This window comes from Salvelinus namaycush, chromosome 31 (genome assembly GCF_016432855.1).
Source record: "Salvelinus namaycush isolate Seneca chromosome 31, SaNama_1.0, whole genome shotgun sequence".
NCBI classification, from domain to species: domain Eukaryota; kingdom Metazoa; phylum Chordata; class Actinopteri; order Salmoniformes; family Salmonidae; genus Salvelinus; species Salvelinus namaycush.
This window is the reverse complement of record NC_052337.1, coordinates 218,217-237,656: the sequence shown is the minus strand read 5'-3', so window position 1 is coordinate 237,656 and position 19,440 is coordinate 218,217. Positions and strand designations below refer to the sequence as shown.

General features: G+C 42.4%; 1 protein-coding gene across 1 annotated transcript in view; it reads left to right on the top strand.

The window, feature by feature from the left end:
• The first annotated feature begins 5,328 nt into the window (after positions 1 to 5,328).
• LOC120026068 (methyl-CpG-binding domain protein 2-like) overlaps positions 5,329 to 19,440 on the top strand; it is a 28,907-nt gene continuing 14,795 nt past the window's right edge. Inside the window, exons 1-2 of the mRNA XM_038970857.1 lie at positions 5,329 to 5,533; positions 5,666 to 5,785. Of these exons, the coding sequence (XP_038826785.1) occupies positions 5,670 to 5,785 (116 nt within the window). The 5' untranslated portion in view covers positions 5,329 to 5,533; positions 5,666 to 5,669. The remainder of the gene's footprint in view (positions 5,534 to 5,665; positions 5,786 to 19,440) is intronic.

Below are 19,440 nucleotides of genomic sequence, written 5' to 3'. Positions count from 1 at the left end.
GGGTTTCAGGTAGAAATTGTTTAGGGTGTGTTGCGAGGGCGAAGCTATTTAAAGACAAGATGGTGACATGATCTGAAAATGTATAATTAGTTCAATGGAGGAAGTCGACTGGCCATTGAGGACTGCGTAAGACTATGCAATCAATGGAGTTAGAATTGAGTATGAATAACTATACAGAAAGTTACTTTGCTGCGTCGTAGTGGCAAACCTGACCACATGACAATACATTTATAATATTGCAATATAATAATATATTAATAATATTGTTTCAAATAGTCCCTTTCACACAATGTAAAGAGAAGGTCAACTCTGAATGTGAGAGACAGACATGTGTAACACTACAGTTGAATAGATTTGAAGAACCAAATTATAAAACTACATATTCTACAATGGCTGTCCTAACAACTATTTACCAATTAAAAAAGTAAATTATTCACGTAAAACGGTGCAAATTCATAATTACTGAGCTTTCACTGGGCAAGTTTGAGCGGATCATTTTTGTCGTCATTGTTCGCTGCCTTTCAAAGAGTGTTGCATTATGGGGTTAAATATGGTCAGACTTGCTCAATAGAGATATATTGTATCTGTGCCATTCTAGCTTTATGTGACAGCTTGGGATATCACCATTGAGGCACTTCCTCGTTTAGTAAGTAGTACATTTTCTTCACGATTGTGTCAAATCGTGTGATCTAAAGGTCATGAAGTTTGGACTGAAGTCAACTGCAAGTTGTCACGGCCGTTTAAAGCAGTGGACCAAGGCGCAGCGTTTTGAGCGTACATACTTGTTTAATATAAGAATTCGCCACCAAAACAATAAACGAACACGTGACGCCAACCTAGTGCTCAAAGGCAACTAAACATGGACAACTACCCACAAAATCAACCTGGAAAAATGGCAACCTAAATAGGCTCCCCAATCAGAGACAACGATAAACAGCTGTCTCTGATTGGGAACCCATCCAGGCCACCATAGACCTACATTTACCTAGACAATACCAAATCCCCATAGATAAACAAAAACCCCTAGACAATACAAAAACCCCTAGACAATACAAAAGCTAAACAAACCACCCTTGTCCCACCCTGACCTAACCAAATAATAAAGAAAGCAAATATAACTAAAGTCAGGGCGTGACACTAGTGATGGGGAAATTAAGCTTCCTGTGAAACATTGAGCATTTCTAGCCAATTGTGTCGAAAATAGATTCATTACTGGAGACTTTGATCAACACGGTGTACACTAGTGCCACCTGCTGGTTACATTTTTATTTTATTTTTTATTTTTTAGAACAGCCAAATTATTATAACGCGTGCCCAGAGTAGCTTTTTGGTCTTCTACCGAAACCAATAACAAACCAATCAGGTGGCTGTTCCACAAAAAACGTCTGACGTCATTGATCACTTGCTTCTGATTAAGTAATACAAGCGTCGGGCATACTACTTTTGAAAGTAAACCGCTTACCGATGTATGTAACCACGGTTATGTGATCTATCGGATCACCCCAATACGGCATCCTTCCATGCGTCAGGATACAGTCCGAGTAAGGATTTCAGATTAGTCCCGTCTACTGCTGTGGATGACTCCCGTTAAAAATAGCCCCCGTCGCACCACTTACACCTCGTGTCCTATTATTTTGAGACGCAGTAGATCACCGACACAAAGAGGATTGGAGTGATCCAATACCTCACGTAACCGTGGTTACATACTGTATCCTTCATTATGTAGTACTATACTGGATCACTAATATGTTATCACAATTACCAGATCAATCATTGAACTAACCAAATCAAATCAAATTTTATTTGTCACATTTACATGGTTAGCAGATGTTAATGCGAGTGTAGCGAAATGCTTGTGCTTCTAGTTCCGACGGCCAGACAAAAAGCAAAGTCCTGTAGGACTGAGATCAAGGCAGTCATGGTTGCTATCGTAACACCCAGCACGGCCGTCCCGACCTCATTGGCGGCGGCAACATTGACTTGATAGTACCTAAAAAAATAAAAAAAAGTTGCTAAACGATGCCCAACTGGCCAAGGTGCAAACCTCATTGAGGGGGAACTCCTCAGAGCAGGGCCTGTAGAGTGCACCAGTACAGCAGAGGTCAGAGGTCGGCCTGCCCTCTGATATGCTGTAGTAATAGTTTCCACAATCCAATGTGAGAGTCTGTTTTGATAAGCTGTTGCCCAGAACTCACTCTCACCATAGCAGATGAACATCTGACCAGACTGTCGTATTGTCTGTGTCAAATCAAATCCCCCAAAAATATTTGTCACATACACATGGTTAGCAGATGTTAATGCGAGTGTAGCGAAATGCTTGTGCTTCTAGTTCCGACAATGCAGTAATAACCAACGAGTAATCTAACCTAACAATTCCACAACTACTACCTTATACACACAAGTGTAAAGGAATGAAGAATATGTACATATAAATATATGAATGAGTGATGGTACAGAACGGCATAGGCAAGATGCAGTAGATGGTATCGAGTACAGTATATACATATGAGATGAGTAATGTAGGGTATGTAAACATTATATGAAGTGGCATTGTTTAAAGTGGCTAGTGATACATTTTTTACATGAATGTTTACATTATTAAAGTGGCTGGAGTTGTGTCTGTGTAACATAATGTCCAAGGCCAAGCACAATTTGGGGAAAAACCAAGCTCACCTGCAGCCATGGGAGGGGCGTATTCTGGACAAATGTAAGTGTCGGTTCACATGTACAGAGACGGAAACTGGTACAAAATATCAAGAAGGTAGATTACTTCTGATAGAGAGGCTAGCTAGCTAGCTAGCTGCTCCAAGCTATTGAATAGCCACAGGTATACTTCTGATAGATCTTCTGATAGAGAGGCTAGCTGCTCCAAGCAATTGAATAGCCGCAGGTATACTTCTGATAGAGTCTTCTGATCGAGAGGCTAGCTAGCTAGCTGCTCCAAGCTATTGAATAGTAACAGGTATACTTCTGATAGAGTCTTCTGATCGAGAGGCTAGCTGCTCCAAGCTATTGAATAGCCGCGGGTATACTTCTGATAGAGTCTTCTGATCGAGAGGCTAGCTAGCTAGCTGCTCCAAGCTATTGAATAGCTGTGGGTATACTTCTGATAGAGTCTTCTGATCGAGAGGCTAGCTAGCTAGCTGCTCCAAGCTATTGAATAGCTGTGGGTATATTTCTGCGAGTATACACTCTAACATAGAGCTCTTACCAAGCGAATCCTCTCAGGAACACACTGAGAAAAAGAAGAGGGGGAAGTAGTACGATGACCCCTGCATAGAGTTGGGTTAGGGTGGTGAGTTACCCCTGTATAGAGTAGGGTTGGGGTGGTGAGTTACCCCTGCATAGAGTTGGGTTAGGGTGGTGGGTTACCCCTACATAGAGTTGGGTTAGGGTGGTGAGTTACCCCTGTATAGAGTAGGGTTGGGGTGGTGAGTTACCCCTGTATAGAGTAGGGTTGGGGTGGTGAGTTACCCCTGCATAGAGTTTGGTTAGGGTGGTGAGTTACCCCTGTATAGAGTAGGGTTGGGGTGGTGAGTTACACCTGTATAGAGTAGGGTTGGGGTGGTGAGTTACCCCTGTATAGAGTAGGGTTGGGGTGGTGAGTTACCCCTGCATAGGGTTGGGTTAGGGTGGTGAGTTACCCCTGCATAGAGTTGGGTTAGGGTGGTGAGTTACCCCTGCATAGAGTTGGGTTAGGGTGGTGAGTTACCCCTGTATAGAGTAGGGTTGGGGTGGTGAGTTACCCCTGTATAGAGTAGGGTTGGGGTGGTGAGTTACCCCTGCATAGAGTTGGGTTAGGGTGGTGAGTTACCCCTGTATAGAGTAGGGTTGGGGTGGTGAGTTACCCCTGTATAGAGTAGGGTTGGGGTGGTGAGTTACCCCTGTATAGAGTAGGGTTGGGGTGGTGAGTTACACCTGTATAGAGTAGGGTTGGGGTGGTGAGTTACCCCTGTATAGAGTAGGGTTGGGGTGGTGAGTTACCCCTGTATAGAGTAGGGTTGGGGTGGTGAGTTACCCCTGTATAGAGTAGGGTTGGGGTGGTGAGTTACCCCTGTATAGAGTAGGGTTGGGGTGGTGAGTTACCCCTGTATAGAGTAGGGTTGGGGTGGTGAGTTACCCCTGTATAGAGTAGGGTTGGGGTGGTGAGTTACCCTTTACACTGTAAAGAGCTTTAGGTGTCTAGAAAAGTGCCATGTAAGTCCAATCAATTATTATTATTAAATGTTTTGCAATCTTACATAGCTTGAAGACCATGACTTTGTAGAGGCGGAAACTGGTACAAAATACCAAGAAGGTAGATTACAAGGCTATGAACAGTTCAGTGGAGGCTGGTGAGGGAAGTTACAGGAGGACAGGCTCAATGTATTGGCTTGAATGGAATCAATGGATACTGTTCTATTGATGCGATTCCAGCCACTACAATTCTGCCATCCTCTTACAGCTCCTCCCACCAGCCTCATCTGGTTAAGTGAAATAAATAATTATAGCAAGTGCCTAGGTGCCAAATAAATTAACATCGTTGAAGTTATCTCTAAAATCAGCCTAAAATCTGCTAATTTCAAAAATATGAATTTCTGTGAAACTAAATCTTACTTGTGGATTTTGAAAAAATCGAATAAATCTAAAATATTCTAAAATCAAGATGTGTCCATTTGTTTGTCTACATGCCATTTTAAAAACAAGGCCGATATTGCAGCAGTTTGAATAAGACACCCGATTATCACTTTGGATTTCGATCGGTTGGTTTTATTATAGCTAATAAATAAGCAAATCATCGATGGATCACAAAATGTCTTTCCCGTCTGTCTGTCGCTGCAAGCCGGTCGGCGTCCGCGTCATCACATTCTCTCATCTGATTGGTGGAGTAAGCTGGCCCTCTGACTTTGTGGCTGTGGTAACTAGTGACGACCGAAATACGTCTTTAGGGCCTTGATGAGGAAAGCCAATGATAATACTCGCTGGAACATTCGAATTAAATACTGTTTTATTACATTGTCCATATTTTAGGGAGGATGGTGTTTTCTATGTAATTGTTATATCACAGCCATGGCTATAAGGGCTCCAGCTTTTGTCAAGTTAACGTCAAAAGTAGATTTTGTTTGCCTTTTTCAGCTAGCCCTAACCCTTTTCCTAGACCTTAAACCTAATTATCCTAACCTACTGCGCAAATTCTCCTAAACCTGACAAAAGCTGTATACCATCTAGTCAAACCCCCCCTAGTTACCGCCTTAGGGAGGGAGGGAGGTGGGGGGGGTAACCGAGAAGTGACGGGAGTGTTCCGAAAAGGCGGGGCGTTGCTCTGAGAACGGTTGCCAAGCGCCGGGTCAGTGTGTGGGAAGTGCTGAAATTTCTGAACGTCACTGCCACCGCCGCCTTTGGCCACGGAGATTACAACTACTGCGGTCACTCGCATTTTGGGATAGTTGAAGATCGAAGAGGAAACCTGTCAAAAAACCAAGGACTCAAAACATATATCTACCCACTAGTCCGGATACAATAGCGGAAATAAAAGTTTCGCTCCGGTTTAGTGGTTAGTTCAAACGGCTTTAGAGCTTCACTTTTAGATCGCCAAGTCAGGTGTATTTATTAAACACGTTGTAAACATATTCTTTGGCTTTTTGACTGAGTTGAACAGCGATTGATGTGATTCCCAATCATACAGCTACATGGTTATGGAGAAGAAGAGGATGGATTGCCCCTCTCTGCCACCGGGCTGGAAAAAAGAAGAAGTGATCCGGAAGTCAGGGCTCAGTGCTGGCAAGAGTGATGTCTATTACTACAGGTAATGATCGATCGTGATGTTAGACAACACTAATGTTAGTTACCTTGCTTGATAAGTTCACAAGTTATGATAGCTGTTCGATTTTAGCTATCACAACTCGTTTCCAAATTAAACAAAAAAATGTAGGCGAAAACTTACAAGTTAGCGATACCTTGAGCTTGGTCACCCACTTACGGTGCCACAATGTTGCTAATGCCAGCAGTGTAAACATTATATCAATAACCCCCACATGTAACATTGTATCAATAACTCTCACATGTAACATTGTATCACATTTTTGTTTAGACAGCACAAGTTCATATCTAACTCAGTGTAGACTATAGAGGGGAGTTTTTATTCATGAAAACTCAACAGTTATAAGTCTCATCATTATTTGGGTCACTTGGATTCTTGACCATGTCTTATCATGTGACTGATTGGAAATGCGTGATCTTGTTTGTAATCTAGGCTGAACTATTGGAACACAGCCCTCTGTTTAAAGTACAAAATTGGTGAGTAATTCCTTGGCAATGTAGCCTTCCAGCATTGGTCCTTCTACAAAATGGTCTGTAAAAGCCATGGTATTTTGGAACCACTGGCGCCTGTCTATCCATTCAACTCTTCAAAGCGCTTCAAAGATCAATGACAGTGTTGTAACAGTAACTCATCCGTTGTTGCTATTAAAACTATCACCTAGTCAGACCATTACTGTGTTCCAGCTGTCTAATAGGTACTGTCTGGTCTATTAGAGATTTTAACCAACTTTAACTTGTCCGTACTTCCGCAATTTCCGACTTGGGAGACAACCAGTGTTTTCTAAATGTCTAGTTGGTTTGAATCTAGAAAATGCGTCGTTATTAAATTTGAAATACATGTTTTGTTCCATGAATACAACAATGTGTACACCGATGTCTTGTCTATTTGAAATATTTTCTCATTGATTGAGAATGGTGGGTGTGCACGCCACAATGCCACATGTCATGATGCCAATCAACCTTTCTCGAACAACGAGAGAAGATTTTAAAATAGACAAAGATACTGGCGTACACATTGTTGAATTACTTCATGGAGCAAAACAATTGTATTGTATTTAATAACGTTGAGTTTTCTAGATTCAGACAACCCCCCTGCAACTAGACACGGACGTTAGAAAACATTGGTTCTCTTCCAAGTCGGGAATTGAGGAACTGTGGACAAGTTAAGGTTAGATAGGTACTGTTTGATGTATCACAGAGTTGATCTAATCATTTGTATGTATTATGGATACCCATTAGCTGCTGCCAAGGCAGCTACTCTTCCTGGGGTCCAGCTAAATTAAGGCACTTGTAATTTAAAAAAAAAAACATTACAATACATTCACATCAGATTTCACAACACATTAAGTCTGTGCCCTCAGGCCACTACTCTACTACCACATATCTACAACACAAAATCCATGTGTATGTGTGTGTATAGTTCGTATGTCATCGTGCGTTTATTTTCATGTGTCTGTGACTATGTTTGTGTTGCTTCACAGTCCCTGCTGTTCCATAAGGTGTTTTAATCTGTTTTTTAAATCTGATTCTACTGCTGCATCAGTTACTTAATGTGGAATAGAGTTCCATGTTGTCATGGCTCTATGTAGTACTGTGCGCCTCCCATAGTCTGTTCTGGACTTGGGGACTGTGAAGAGACCTCTGGTGGTATGTCTTGTGGAGTATGCATGGGTGTCTGAGCTGTGTGCCAGTAGTTCAAACAGACAGCTCGGTGCATTCAACATGTCAATACTTCTCACAAATACAAGTAGTGATGAAGTCAATCTCATTTCCACTTTGAGCCAGGAGAGATTAATATGCATTTTATTAATATTAGCTCTCTGTGTACATCCAAGGGCCAGCAGTGCTGCCCTGTTCTGAGACAATTGCAGTTTTCCTAAGTCCCTCTTTGTGGCACCTGACCACACGACTGAACAGTAGTCCAGGTGTGACAAACCTAGGACCTGCCTTGTTGATAGTGCTGTTAAGAAGGTAGAGCAGTGCTTTATTATGGACAGACTTCTCCCCATCCAAGCTACTATTGTATCAATATGTTTTGACCATGTCAGTTTACAATCCAGGGTTACTCCAAGCATTTTAGTCTCCTCAACTTGCTCAATTACCACTTTATTTATTACAGTATTTAGTTTTGGTTCAGGGTTTAGTGAATGATTTGTCCCAAATACAATGCTTTTAGTTAAATTTTTTTTATTTAGGACTAATTTATTCCTTGCCACCCATTCTGAAACTAATTGCAGCTCTGTGTTAACTGTTGCAGTCATTTCAGTCGCTGTAGTAGCAGACGTGTATAGTGTTGAGTCATCCGCATACATAGACACACTTTATTCAAAGCCAGTGGCTTGTCATTAGTAAAGATTGAAAACAGTAAGGGGCATTGGGAGCTGCCTTGGGGAATTCCTGATTCTACCTGGATTATGTTGGAGAGGCTTCCATTAAAGAACACGAACACCCTCTGTGTTTTGTTAGACAGGTAACTCTTTATCCACAATATAGCAGGGGGTGTAAAGCCGTAACGGATATGTTTTTCCAGCAACAGACTATGATTGATGTCAAAAGCCACGCTGAAGTCCTCCAAAACAGCCCCAAACAATGTTTATATCATCAATTTCTCTCAGCCAATCTGTCATTTGTTGTTAGTGCTGTGCTTGTTGAATGTCCTTCCCTATAAGTGTGATGAAAGTCTGTTCTTATTCTTTTAACTGTAAAATAGCATTGTATCTGGTCAAACACAATTTTTTCCAAAAGTACAAAGGGTTCGTTACAGGTTGATTGGTCAGCTATTTGAGCCAGTAAAGGGGGCTTTATTATCCTTAGGTAGGGGAATGACTTTTGCTTCCCTCCAGGCCTGAGGGCACACACTTTCTAGTAGGCTTAAATTGAAGATGTGGCTAATATGAGTGGCAATATCGTCCTCAATTATCCTCAGTACTTTTCCATCCAAGTTGTCAGACCCCGGTGGCTTGTCATTGTTGATAGATAACAATCATTTTTTCACCTCTTCCACACTTACTTTACGGAATTCAAAATCACAATGATTGTCCTTCATAATTTGGTCAGATATACTTGAATGTGTAGTGTCAGCGTTTGTTGCTGGCATGTCATCCCTAAGTTTTCTCATCTTGCCATTGAAAAAATCATTAAAGTAGTTGGCAATATCAATGGGTTTTGTGATGAATGAGCCATCTGATTCAATGATTGATGGAGCTGAGTTTGCCTTTTTTCCCCAGGGTGCTCCAAAGCTTTTTACTATCATTCTTTATGTCATTAATCTTTGTTTCATAGTGTTGCTTCTTCTTCTTTTTATTCAGTTTAGTCACATGATTTCGCAATTTGCAGTACGTTTCCCAATCGGTTGGGCTGCCAGACTTATTTTCCATTCCTTTTGCCTCATCCCTCTCAACCATACAGTTTTTAAATTCCTCATCAATCCATAGGGATTTAACAATTTTTTCCCAGTCATTTTCTTAGTGGGTACGTGCTTATTAGTAACTGGGATAAGCAATTTCATAAATGTCAAGTGCATCGTCTGGTTCCTTGTCATTACACACCACGAGCCAACAAATATTCGTTAGATCAACAACATAGGAATCACTGCAAAGCTTCTTGTATGACCTCTTATACACTATATTAGGCCCAGTCTTTGGAACTTTGGTTTTCCTAGATATGGCTGCTATATTAGGATCACTACATCTTATGGATTTGGATACTGCTTTCAAACATTTCTGGAGCATTACGTAAAGATGTGATCAATATATGTTGATGATTTCATTCCTGTGCTGTTTGTAACTATCCTGATAGGTTGATTGATAACCTGAACCAGGTTGCAGGCACTAGTTACAGTTTTAAGCTTTCTCTTGAGTGGGCAGCTTGATGAAAGCCAGTCAATATTTAAATTCACCTAGAAAATATACATCTCTGTTGATATCGCATATATTATCAAGAATTTCACACATTATCCAGATACTGACTGTTAGCACTTGTTGGTCTATAGCAGCTTCCCACCAGAATGGGCTTTAGGTGAGGCAGATGAACCTGCAGCCATATTACTTCAACAGTATTTAACATGAGATCGTCTCTAAGCTTTACAGGAATGTGGTTCTGAATATTAACAGGCACACCTCCACGTTTGGATAATAATGCCTATCAAACAGCTGGAACAGAGTAATAGTCTAACTAGGTGATTTAGTTTTAATAGAAACAATAGATGAGTTACTGTAGAAGGTGAAGGTCTACAACACTGTCATTGAGCTTTGAAGAGTTGTATCTATAAGCAGCAGTGGTTCCAAAATACCAATGGGGTTTTATGGACCATTTTTTTTTAGAAGGACCAATGCTGGAAGGCTACATTGCCAAGGAATTACTCACAGATATTGTACTTTAAACAGAGGGCTGAGTTCCAAGTCGGGAATTGAGAATGTGTAGCCAAGGTTGGTCGGTAATTCTCTGTTGCTACACCAAACAGTAGCAAACCTGTAACAGCTAACGGACCATCGCATGGGGCGGCAGGTAGCCTAGTGGTTAGAGCGTTGGACTAGTAACCGAAAGGTTGCAAGATCGAATCCCTGAGCTGACAAATTAAAAATCTGTTGTTCTGCCCCTGAACAAGGCAGTTAACCCACTGTTCCCTGGTAGGCCGTCATTGTAAATAAGAATTTGTTTTTAACTGACTTGCCTAGTTAAATAAAGGTTAAATAAAATTAGCCCGTTACAATCTGCTAGTTACATCTATTGGCGATCCAATGCAGGTTCCTCAATTCCAGGTGTGACCTGAATTTGTCCAACTTGTTGCTGACTGTATATGTGTCGGTGTGTGTTTGTGTGTGTCGGTTTGTGTTTGTGTGTGTTTGTGTGTGTCGGTGTGTGTTTGTGTGTCTTTGAGAGGAGTCAAGATTCAAACAAATCAATACTATGAAAGTTGTCAACATGTGTGTGTTCTTGTGATCAATGTGTTTTCCTTCCACCTGGGAAAATCAAAGAGAAACGGAGCTCAAGCAATTCATTCTCCTCCCTTGAATCCCATTAGTCAATTATCAGATTAATATTAATTATCCTCCCTTGAATCCCATTAGTCAATTATCAGATTAATATTCATTCTCCTCCCTTGAATCCCATTAGTCAATTATCAGATTAATATTAATTATCCTCCTTTGGATCCCAACGATTCAATCGTCATTTTTGTTCCAGGTAACATCTGTAATTATCAGAGCATAGACAATTTACAACATGCTAGGCCATGCATGCTTCCCTCATCCCCCTCCCCAGCTCAGTGTTTTTGAAGGCAAAGCCCTCTGGGCTCGGCTAGCGCCTCTGCAGTGTGACTACGGCTGCCTTGCATCCTGGGGCCAAAAGGCCAATGAGCCTGTCTGTGTATGTACTCTACACCCAAGCCCCTCCCTCTCTCCACTTGGTGAAAAACATGCCCCATTCTTATTCAAATGGGGTGTGATCCCAGCAGCATGTGATGAGTGTGTGCTGTGTAGACCCTGTGTATTAGTGGGGAGCTGTGTAGCGTAGATCTGTGTGAAAGCGTGTGAGGCCTGTGTGACTGTCAGTGAGTAAGGGCAACGGATGGTCTGAGGAGCGGCCTTGTGGGCAGTGTGTAGTTGGTTGGGTCGTTCCATTTGATTTCAATCCCCTTTTATTGACCGCACCCCATTTTGATTTGAATAAAACTTTCTATACATAGTTGGCCAATGTTGAAGTGGTCAGAAAGTAACTTTTTGGACCTGAATGACAAAACATTTAGGAGTTTTGACCAACCAGTGCTCCCGCACATTGGCTAACTGGGCTATCTGCATTGTGTCCCACCACCCACCATCCGCCAACCCCTCTTTTACGTTACTGCTACTCTCTGTTCATCATATATGCATAGTCACTTTAACCATATCTACATGTATAAACTACCTCAATCAGCCTGACTAACCGGTGTCTGTATGTAGCCTCGCTACTGTATATAGCCTCGCTACTGTATATAGCCTGTCTTTTTACTGTTGTTTTATTTCTTTACTTACCTATTGTTCACCTAATACCTTTTTTGCACTATTGGTTAGAGCCTGTAAGTAAGCATTTCACTGTAAGGTCTACCTACACCTGTTGTATTTGGCGCACGTGACAAATAAACGTTGATTTGATTTGAGTTGTAGGTGGTCAAAGTTGACCAATTTTACATATGTGCATTTCCATGTAAAAGGACCCATGGGCACCAACATGTGAAGTTTACAGGAGCATGTCAAATGAAATCTACTATAAATCTATATTTTGCAGAATTTAAGGCATATATACATTTTTCAACCCTTTTCCATCCTAAAAATTAGGAATAAGCAAAGGCTTTGATTTCTGGTCAATCAGATGGACACAGAGTCTTAGACAACATCTACCATTTTAAAAACCCTTAAAAGGTATTACAACCATACGTTTTCTTCTGTAGGTTTAAGAAAACATTGCCTTATAGTATTCCGTTAGCAAAAACCCAGATATCTTTAAAATATTTTCTAATTTCTCTCCTTTCATTAGGGAGGATACTGAAAGTTTACAGAAGTAACAAGTAGGGGCCTCCCGAGTGGCGCAGCGGTCTAAGACACTGCATCGCAGTGCTTGAGGCGTCACTACAGACTCGGGTTCGATCCCAGGCTGTGTCACAACCGGCCGTGCCCGGGAGTCCCAAAGGGTGGCGCACAATTGGCCCAGCTTCGTCCGGGTTAGGGGAGGGTTTGACCGTGGGGGGCTTACCTTTTTAAACACCCGCCCGCTTAACCCGGAAGCCAGCCGCACCAATGCGTCGGAGGAAACACCGTAAAGCTGACAACCAAAGTCAGCCTCCTGGCTTTCGGGTTAAGGGTGCGGGTGCTAAAATGTGCGGTTTGGCGGGTCATGTTTCATAGGACGCATGACTTGACCTTTGCCTCTCCCGAGCCTGTTGGAGAGTTGCAGGGATGAGACGATTGTAATTGGATCGCAATTGGATATCACGAAATTGGGGGGGGGGAAGCAGGGGAGGGAGTAACCAATTAGTTAGTGTTTTTACTGATATCAAGTTTGTTTATTAAATGTTAAGTGATTTAAAACTCGTAATTCGGTTACCAAATTGGCTACAGTTGGATCCTCTCTCTCTCTCCCCCTCGCCCTCCCTCCCCTGCAGCGCAACTTAAGTGAGGTGATCAAGTTACACTTGTATGAAATTCACTACTAATGTTTGCCAGCTATATTGTCTTATAACTTTTTAAGTTATTAACAATCTAAGATGTGCCAAATAAATTCTCTCCAGCAAGGTTTTGCTAATGTTAGTTAAGTGGCTAACATTAGCTTGCAAGATCAAGCTTCTTGGTAACAGCAGCAGAGACAATCTTCTCCTGGATTCAGATCCCTGCGGTCTAATATTTTTTTTGTGTTTGCTGCACACTGCGTTTCGAGATACTTGAGCTGGGTTGTCTGTCCTAGTAGTATATCATAATTGAATTCCTTAATACTCGTTAGCATTTACCTAGCATCCGCTATGAGAATTCCTTAGTACTTGTTAGCATTTACCTAGCATCCGCTATGAGAATTCCTTAGTACTCGTTAGCATTTACCTAGTATCTGCTATAAGAATTCCTTAGTACTCGTTAGCTTTTATCTAGTATCTGCTATGAGAATTCCTTAGTACTCGTTAGCATTTACCTAGTATCTGCTATGAGAATTCCTTAGTACTCGTTAGCTTTTACCTAGCATCTGCTATGAGAATTCCTTAGTACTCGTTAGCATTTATCTAGTATCTGCTATGAGAATTCCTTAGTACTCGTTAGCTTTTACCTAGCATCTGCTATGAGAATTCCTTAGTACTCGTTAGCATTTATCTAGTATCTGCTATGAGAATTCCTTAGTACTCGTTAGCATTTACCTAGTATCTGCTATAAGAATTCCTTAGTACTCGTTAGCTTTTACCTAGCATCTGCTATGAGAATTCCTTAGTACTTGTTAGCATTTACCTAGCATCTGCTATGAGAATTCCTTAGTACGCGTTAGCATTTACCTAGTATCTGCTATAAGAATTCCTTAGTACTCGTTAGCTTTTACCTAGCATCTGCTATGAGAATTCCTTAGTACTCGTTAGCATTTATCTAGTATCTGCTATGAGAATTCCTTAGTACTCGTTAGCATTTACCTAGTATCTGCTATGAGAATTCCTTAGTACTCGTTAGCTTTTACCTAGCATCTGCTATGAGAATTCCTTAGTACTTGTTAGCATTTACCTAGCATCTGCTATGAGAATTCCTTAGTACTCATTAGCATTTATCTAGCATCCGCAATGAGAATTCCTTAGTACTTGTAATAATTTACAGGTACAAACATCCTCACCCACTGAGCACCAGACATCCTTGAAAAGTAGTCAACATTTGGCCAGTGGGCAAATTTTAAACCAATCATAGATGTCTGTTTCAGAAGTTTGGACATAACAGTACAGTAAAGAAAAGTACAGTACACTAGAGTAGAGTACAGTATAATGTGATGTGCTCTGCTGTACTGTGATGTCTATGTTTCAAAAGTTAGGATGTTTTTGGCATTCAGGTCCAGAAATGTACTTTCTGACCACATCAACCATGCATAGAAATGTTTCATTCAAATCATAAAGGGGTGTGGTCAAAAAAGTGATGAAATTCAAATGGAATGACCCTGTTGTGACATCCTGTACTGGGCTCGATTTCCCAGAAGCATCCAAGGCTAAGTTCATCGTTAGAACCTTCGTAGGAGCTTCGTTAAATCTCAGAGCGGTTTCCCCAAAACCATCGTTATTAACATTGCACTTGGAAACGCTAGTGATCTATCGACCCTGCCTCAGATCAGTCGTAGAACAGCGAAGTGCATCGTTAGATGCCCCCCCCCCTCCCACTTCACTTTATACACAGATCTCCACTAAACTTAGAATCACATGGTTTATCCGTCTCTGAGACCGGTTACCGCCGATAATTTTCAGAACAAATTTGACTACAAATACAAAAAAAAGCCAATGTCTTTGCAATTGATACGAACAACGAATGTATAAAAATATGTTTCAAATGAAAACCCGAGATGACTGCGTTCAAATATAAATATATATTTAATATAGTTATATTTAGCTCTACTCAATATATTTAATGATGTGTTTGTAGCCTAACATGCGCACGGATCTGCCAAATCTGTGATTTTTCTGCCAAATCTGTGCATTTTGTATTGGCTATTAGAATAAGTCCTGTAGGTGGTAATATCCCTCTAGGAGCTGATTCGTCAGTATTGTGAAGCTAACAGTTGAATGGAGAAACCTGATCCAAGATCCACAGACTTTCACAAGCTCCAACGATGCACTTAGCGACTGTTCTCTCTGCGTTTTTTTTTTTTTTTTACATCTTCGGCTGTTGTAATACGCATCGTTGAAAAACACTCGTGAGCCTAAGTTCTATCGCTCGATCGGGAAACCAGGCCCTGGCCTGTTCTGAGTTTTGACCATTCTTGTGGTGAGAGAGCAGCCAAAAACAGGGGCCACGGACGTACACTGAGGAAGGGCTGATTGTTCAATGCCACACAGCAGCTCAGCACCTATTTGTTGGTATGCAAACTAAGCAGATGCTATTGATCCCAGTGTTTAGCACTTTTCTCTGCACATTTCAATTACATGTGGTGACACTCCTAAACTCTTCTTAACTGTGTTATGAAACCCGTAACTAGTCTACGGACATTGTTGCACTCGCTTTGTCTAGGGGTCCTAGTCTTAGTTACATGGTCTGTAACCTGACTCGTTATGTCTAGGGGTCCTAGTCCTAGTCACATGGTCTATAACCTGACTCGTTATGTCTAGGGGTCCTAGTCCTAGCTACATGGTCTGTAAACTAAATGAATGTCTGCATTTATGTAAGAAATCAGCGTTTGAAGACCGTGTGGGATGTGCCCAAGAGACAGCAACTTACTAAGTCCAGGGCCAGCTCTGTCCTGACCTCCTGGTTGGCCAGTACAAGCGGTTTATGATGTGTTCAGATGGTGAGGAAACATAAATATGTACGAAAAGAAAGCCACACAGACATGCCTAAACTAAAGATTGAAAACTAAAACCAGCTCTGCCAGCTGGGACACTGACTGACCGTCACCCTAATTGGCAGCACCTGGACAAGGTTTCTGCTGCCCCCTGGGGGTGGAGTGTGGAAGTGTATCCTGTAGAGTGTGTTTGTCTATGTCCTGATAAGAACCTTTGTCCCCATATCAGAATATGTAGAATAGATTGTCGGCCGGGTTTCCCCTTGTTCACAAAGCGAGGTCTCTGCATGTCGTTGGTGCGCGGAACATTGGGGGAGTGGTGTCGTTGGGTAGGTTTAAGGTTCTGTCTGTGGTTGTGGCTGTGTGTCGGCGGGGGGGGGGTTGTAAAACGGCCCCATGTTGTTGGTTGGTACTCGTGTTAATGCATGTGTTGTCCCCTCGCTGCCTCACTGACAGTAGGCTAGGTTAACCTCTGTGAATAATGTTAGGCAACAACTGTTCTCGCTCCCCAGCCATATGCTGCATGGCCTCTTTTCACACCTGGGATCAAAGCGCTCTTGTTCACTCTCAAACTGATCTTAGATCACATACTGACGCTCGTCCCTCTTGTTCATTCTCAAACTGATCTTAGATCACATACTGACGCTCGTCCTTATGATGTCATAGCTGGGTCAGTTTGGGTAACCTATCAGTGATATCTGGGTCTAGGTGTAGGCTACCTGTGGCTCACGGTCCGTCACCTCCCTCTCTCTCTCTGTGTTTATTGTTCTGCTCCCATCTTCCCGTCTTCTCCATGTCGTTTCGTACACAGTGCCGAATGAACCAGAAGTCTGTGGACTGAACCAAACCAGTCACAACATTTCTGAGATCCATGAGACCCAACGAGTTTCTATTACGTCGTTACTTTTTGAAAGCGACAACTTTTAGGACACCTTAGGCCTTATTTTGAGGAATAGGCCACTGTTGATAACTTTGAAATTGGTCTTAAAGCTTTTATGACGGGCCAAGGAGGATGATGGGTTAGGGGGCCATTTGGTTTTCAACGTGGAGGGATTTGTTCCCACCGCTCATGGATCATATCTTTCTTAATAAAACTTCGATTGATTAAACTTTGTCATTTAGATGTTTCTATTGATATAGTTGGTTATCTCAACATTAGTCGCTAACTTGTGTTTTTTTTAAACTCTTTAAGCTACTTTTTGAGATGGAATTCCGTTATTCATTCATGGCTTGATGGGGGAGAAACATGCATAGTAATGTCTAGCCCAAAGTCATGTTCAAACCTACAAACCTATGGACTGGAGAGAGAGATGGGAACTCAGCTGGATGCAAGACAGTTAAGAAGTGTCTGTTTTTATAAATATATATCTTAAAAAAAAAAAAAATTGAATAGGTTTTAGGCTGTAAGGCCCCATGCATCTGATAGAAAATATCAGACAGACAGACAGGACATAGCCTAGCGACAGACAGACAGACAGACAGGACATAGCCTAGCGACAGACAGACAGACAGACAGACAGACAGACAGGACATAGCCTAGCAACAGACAGACAGACAGGACATAGCCTAGCAACAGACAGACAGACAGACAGACAGGACATAGCCTAGCAACAGACAGACAGACAGACAGACAGGACATAGCCTAGCAACAGACAGACAGACAGACAGACAGGACATAGCCTAGCAACAGACAGACAGACAGACAGAAAATCAGACAGAAAATAATATTTTCTATCTCCTGCTCTCACTCTAACTAGACATTTTACGCTGCTTTGGTGGAATTCTCTGCTCGGTTTAGCCTACATTCCTCTCTTGTGTTCTGTATATATATTTATTGAAATAGGCTATAGCAAATAGGAATAGGCTATTTACTTGTGTACTCTTTACTGCGCGGCGCCAGTCAAGGTCAGATAGGCTAAACCAACGTCTTGTCACGCCTGTCAATCATCGGAATATCGGCCAACCCTCAGGCCTATGGATCAGAATTCTGAGACGTTAGGCTCCTCTTTAACGTATGTATCTAGAGGACTAAATCTGTCAATAGAAGGCAGACAACAAGTCCTCAGTCAGTCAGTCAGTCAGTCAGTCAGTCAGTCAGCCAGCCAGCCAGCCAGCCAGCCAGCCAGCCAGCCAGCCAGCTCAAGCGGAAGGGTTGAGGGGGAAGCAGCAGAGAGAGTCACCGCGGCCACGTAGAAGAGACAGCTCTGTGTGCCATTGTGAAAAGCAGCTGTGTGGTGACTGAAGTGAAGGGTTAACTGCCTTAGCGTGCGCTGGCTGGGTTCAGGGTTGTTCACTCACCTCAGCGTGCTGTACAGGCTGTACTGTATGCAGCTTAGAGCCACTGTGCACCCACACGCTCTGCTCAGCGCTAAGCTACTGACCTACATGTCACTGTCTGTCTGTTCTAGCTAGGCTATGTCCTGTCTGTCTGTCTGTCTGTCTGTCTGTCTGACTGTCTGTCTGTCTGTCTGTCTGTCTGTCTGTCTGTCTGTCTGTCTGTCTGTCGCTAGGTCTATGTCTGTCTGTCTGTTCTAACTAGGTTATGTCTGTCTGTCTGTCTGTCTGTTCTAACTAGGTTATGTCTGTCTCTGTCTGTCTGTCTGTCTGTCTGTCTGTCTGTCTGTCTGTCTGTCTGTCTGTTCTAACTAGGTTATGTCTGTCTGTCTGTTCTAACTAGGTTATGCCTGTCTGTCTGTTCTAACTAGGTTATGTCTGTCTGTCTGTCTGTCTGTCTGTCTGTCTGTCTGTCTGTCTGTCTGTCTGTCTGTCTGTCTGTCTGTTCTAACTAGGCTAAGTCTGTGTTCTAAATGGCACTGCTTTCTCTGCTGCCATACGGCAAGATGTACCAGTGCATCAAGTCTGACACCAACAGGCTCCAGTATCCCTGTCCCCTATACATATCTACCTCCATCACTCCAGTATCCCTGTCCCCTATACATATCTACCTCCATCACTCCAGTATCCCTGTCCCCTATACATATCTACCTCCATCACTCCAGTATCCCTGTCCCCTATACATATCTACCTCCATCACTCCAGTATCCCTGTCCCCTATACATATCTACCTCCATCACTCCAGTATCCCTGTCCCCTATACATATCTACCTCCATCACTCCAGTATCCCTGTCCCCTATACATATCTACCTCCATCACTCCAGTATCCCTGTCCCCTATACATATCTACCTCCATCACTCCAGTATCCCTGTCTCCTTTCCCCTATACATATCTACCTCCATCACTCCAGTATCCCTGTCCCCTATACATATCTACCTCCATCACTCCAGTATCCCTGTCCCCTATACATATCTACCTCCATCACTCCAGTATCCCTGTCCCCTATACATATCTACCTCCATCACTCCAGTATCCCTGTCTCCTTTCCCCTATACATATCTACCTCCATCACTCCAGTATCCCTGTCCCCTATACATATCGACCTCCATCACTCCAGTATCCCTGTCCCCTATACATATCTACCTCCATCACTCCAGTATCCCTGTCCCCTATACATATCTACCTCCATCACTCCAGTATCCCTGTCCCCTATACATATCTACCTCCATCACTCCAGTATCCCTGTCCCCTATACATATCTACCTCCATCACTCCAGTATCCCTGTCCCCTATACATATCGACCTCCATCACTCCAGTATCCCT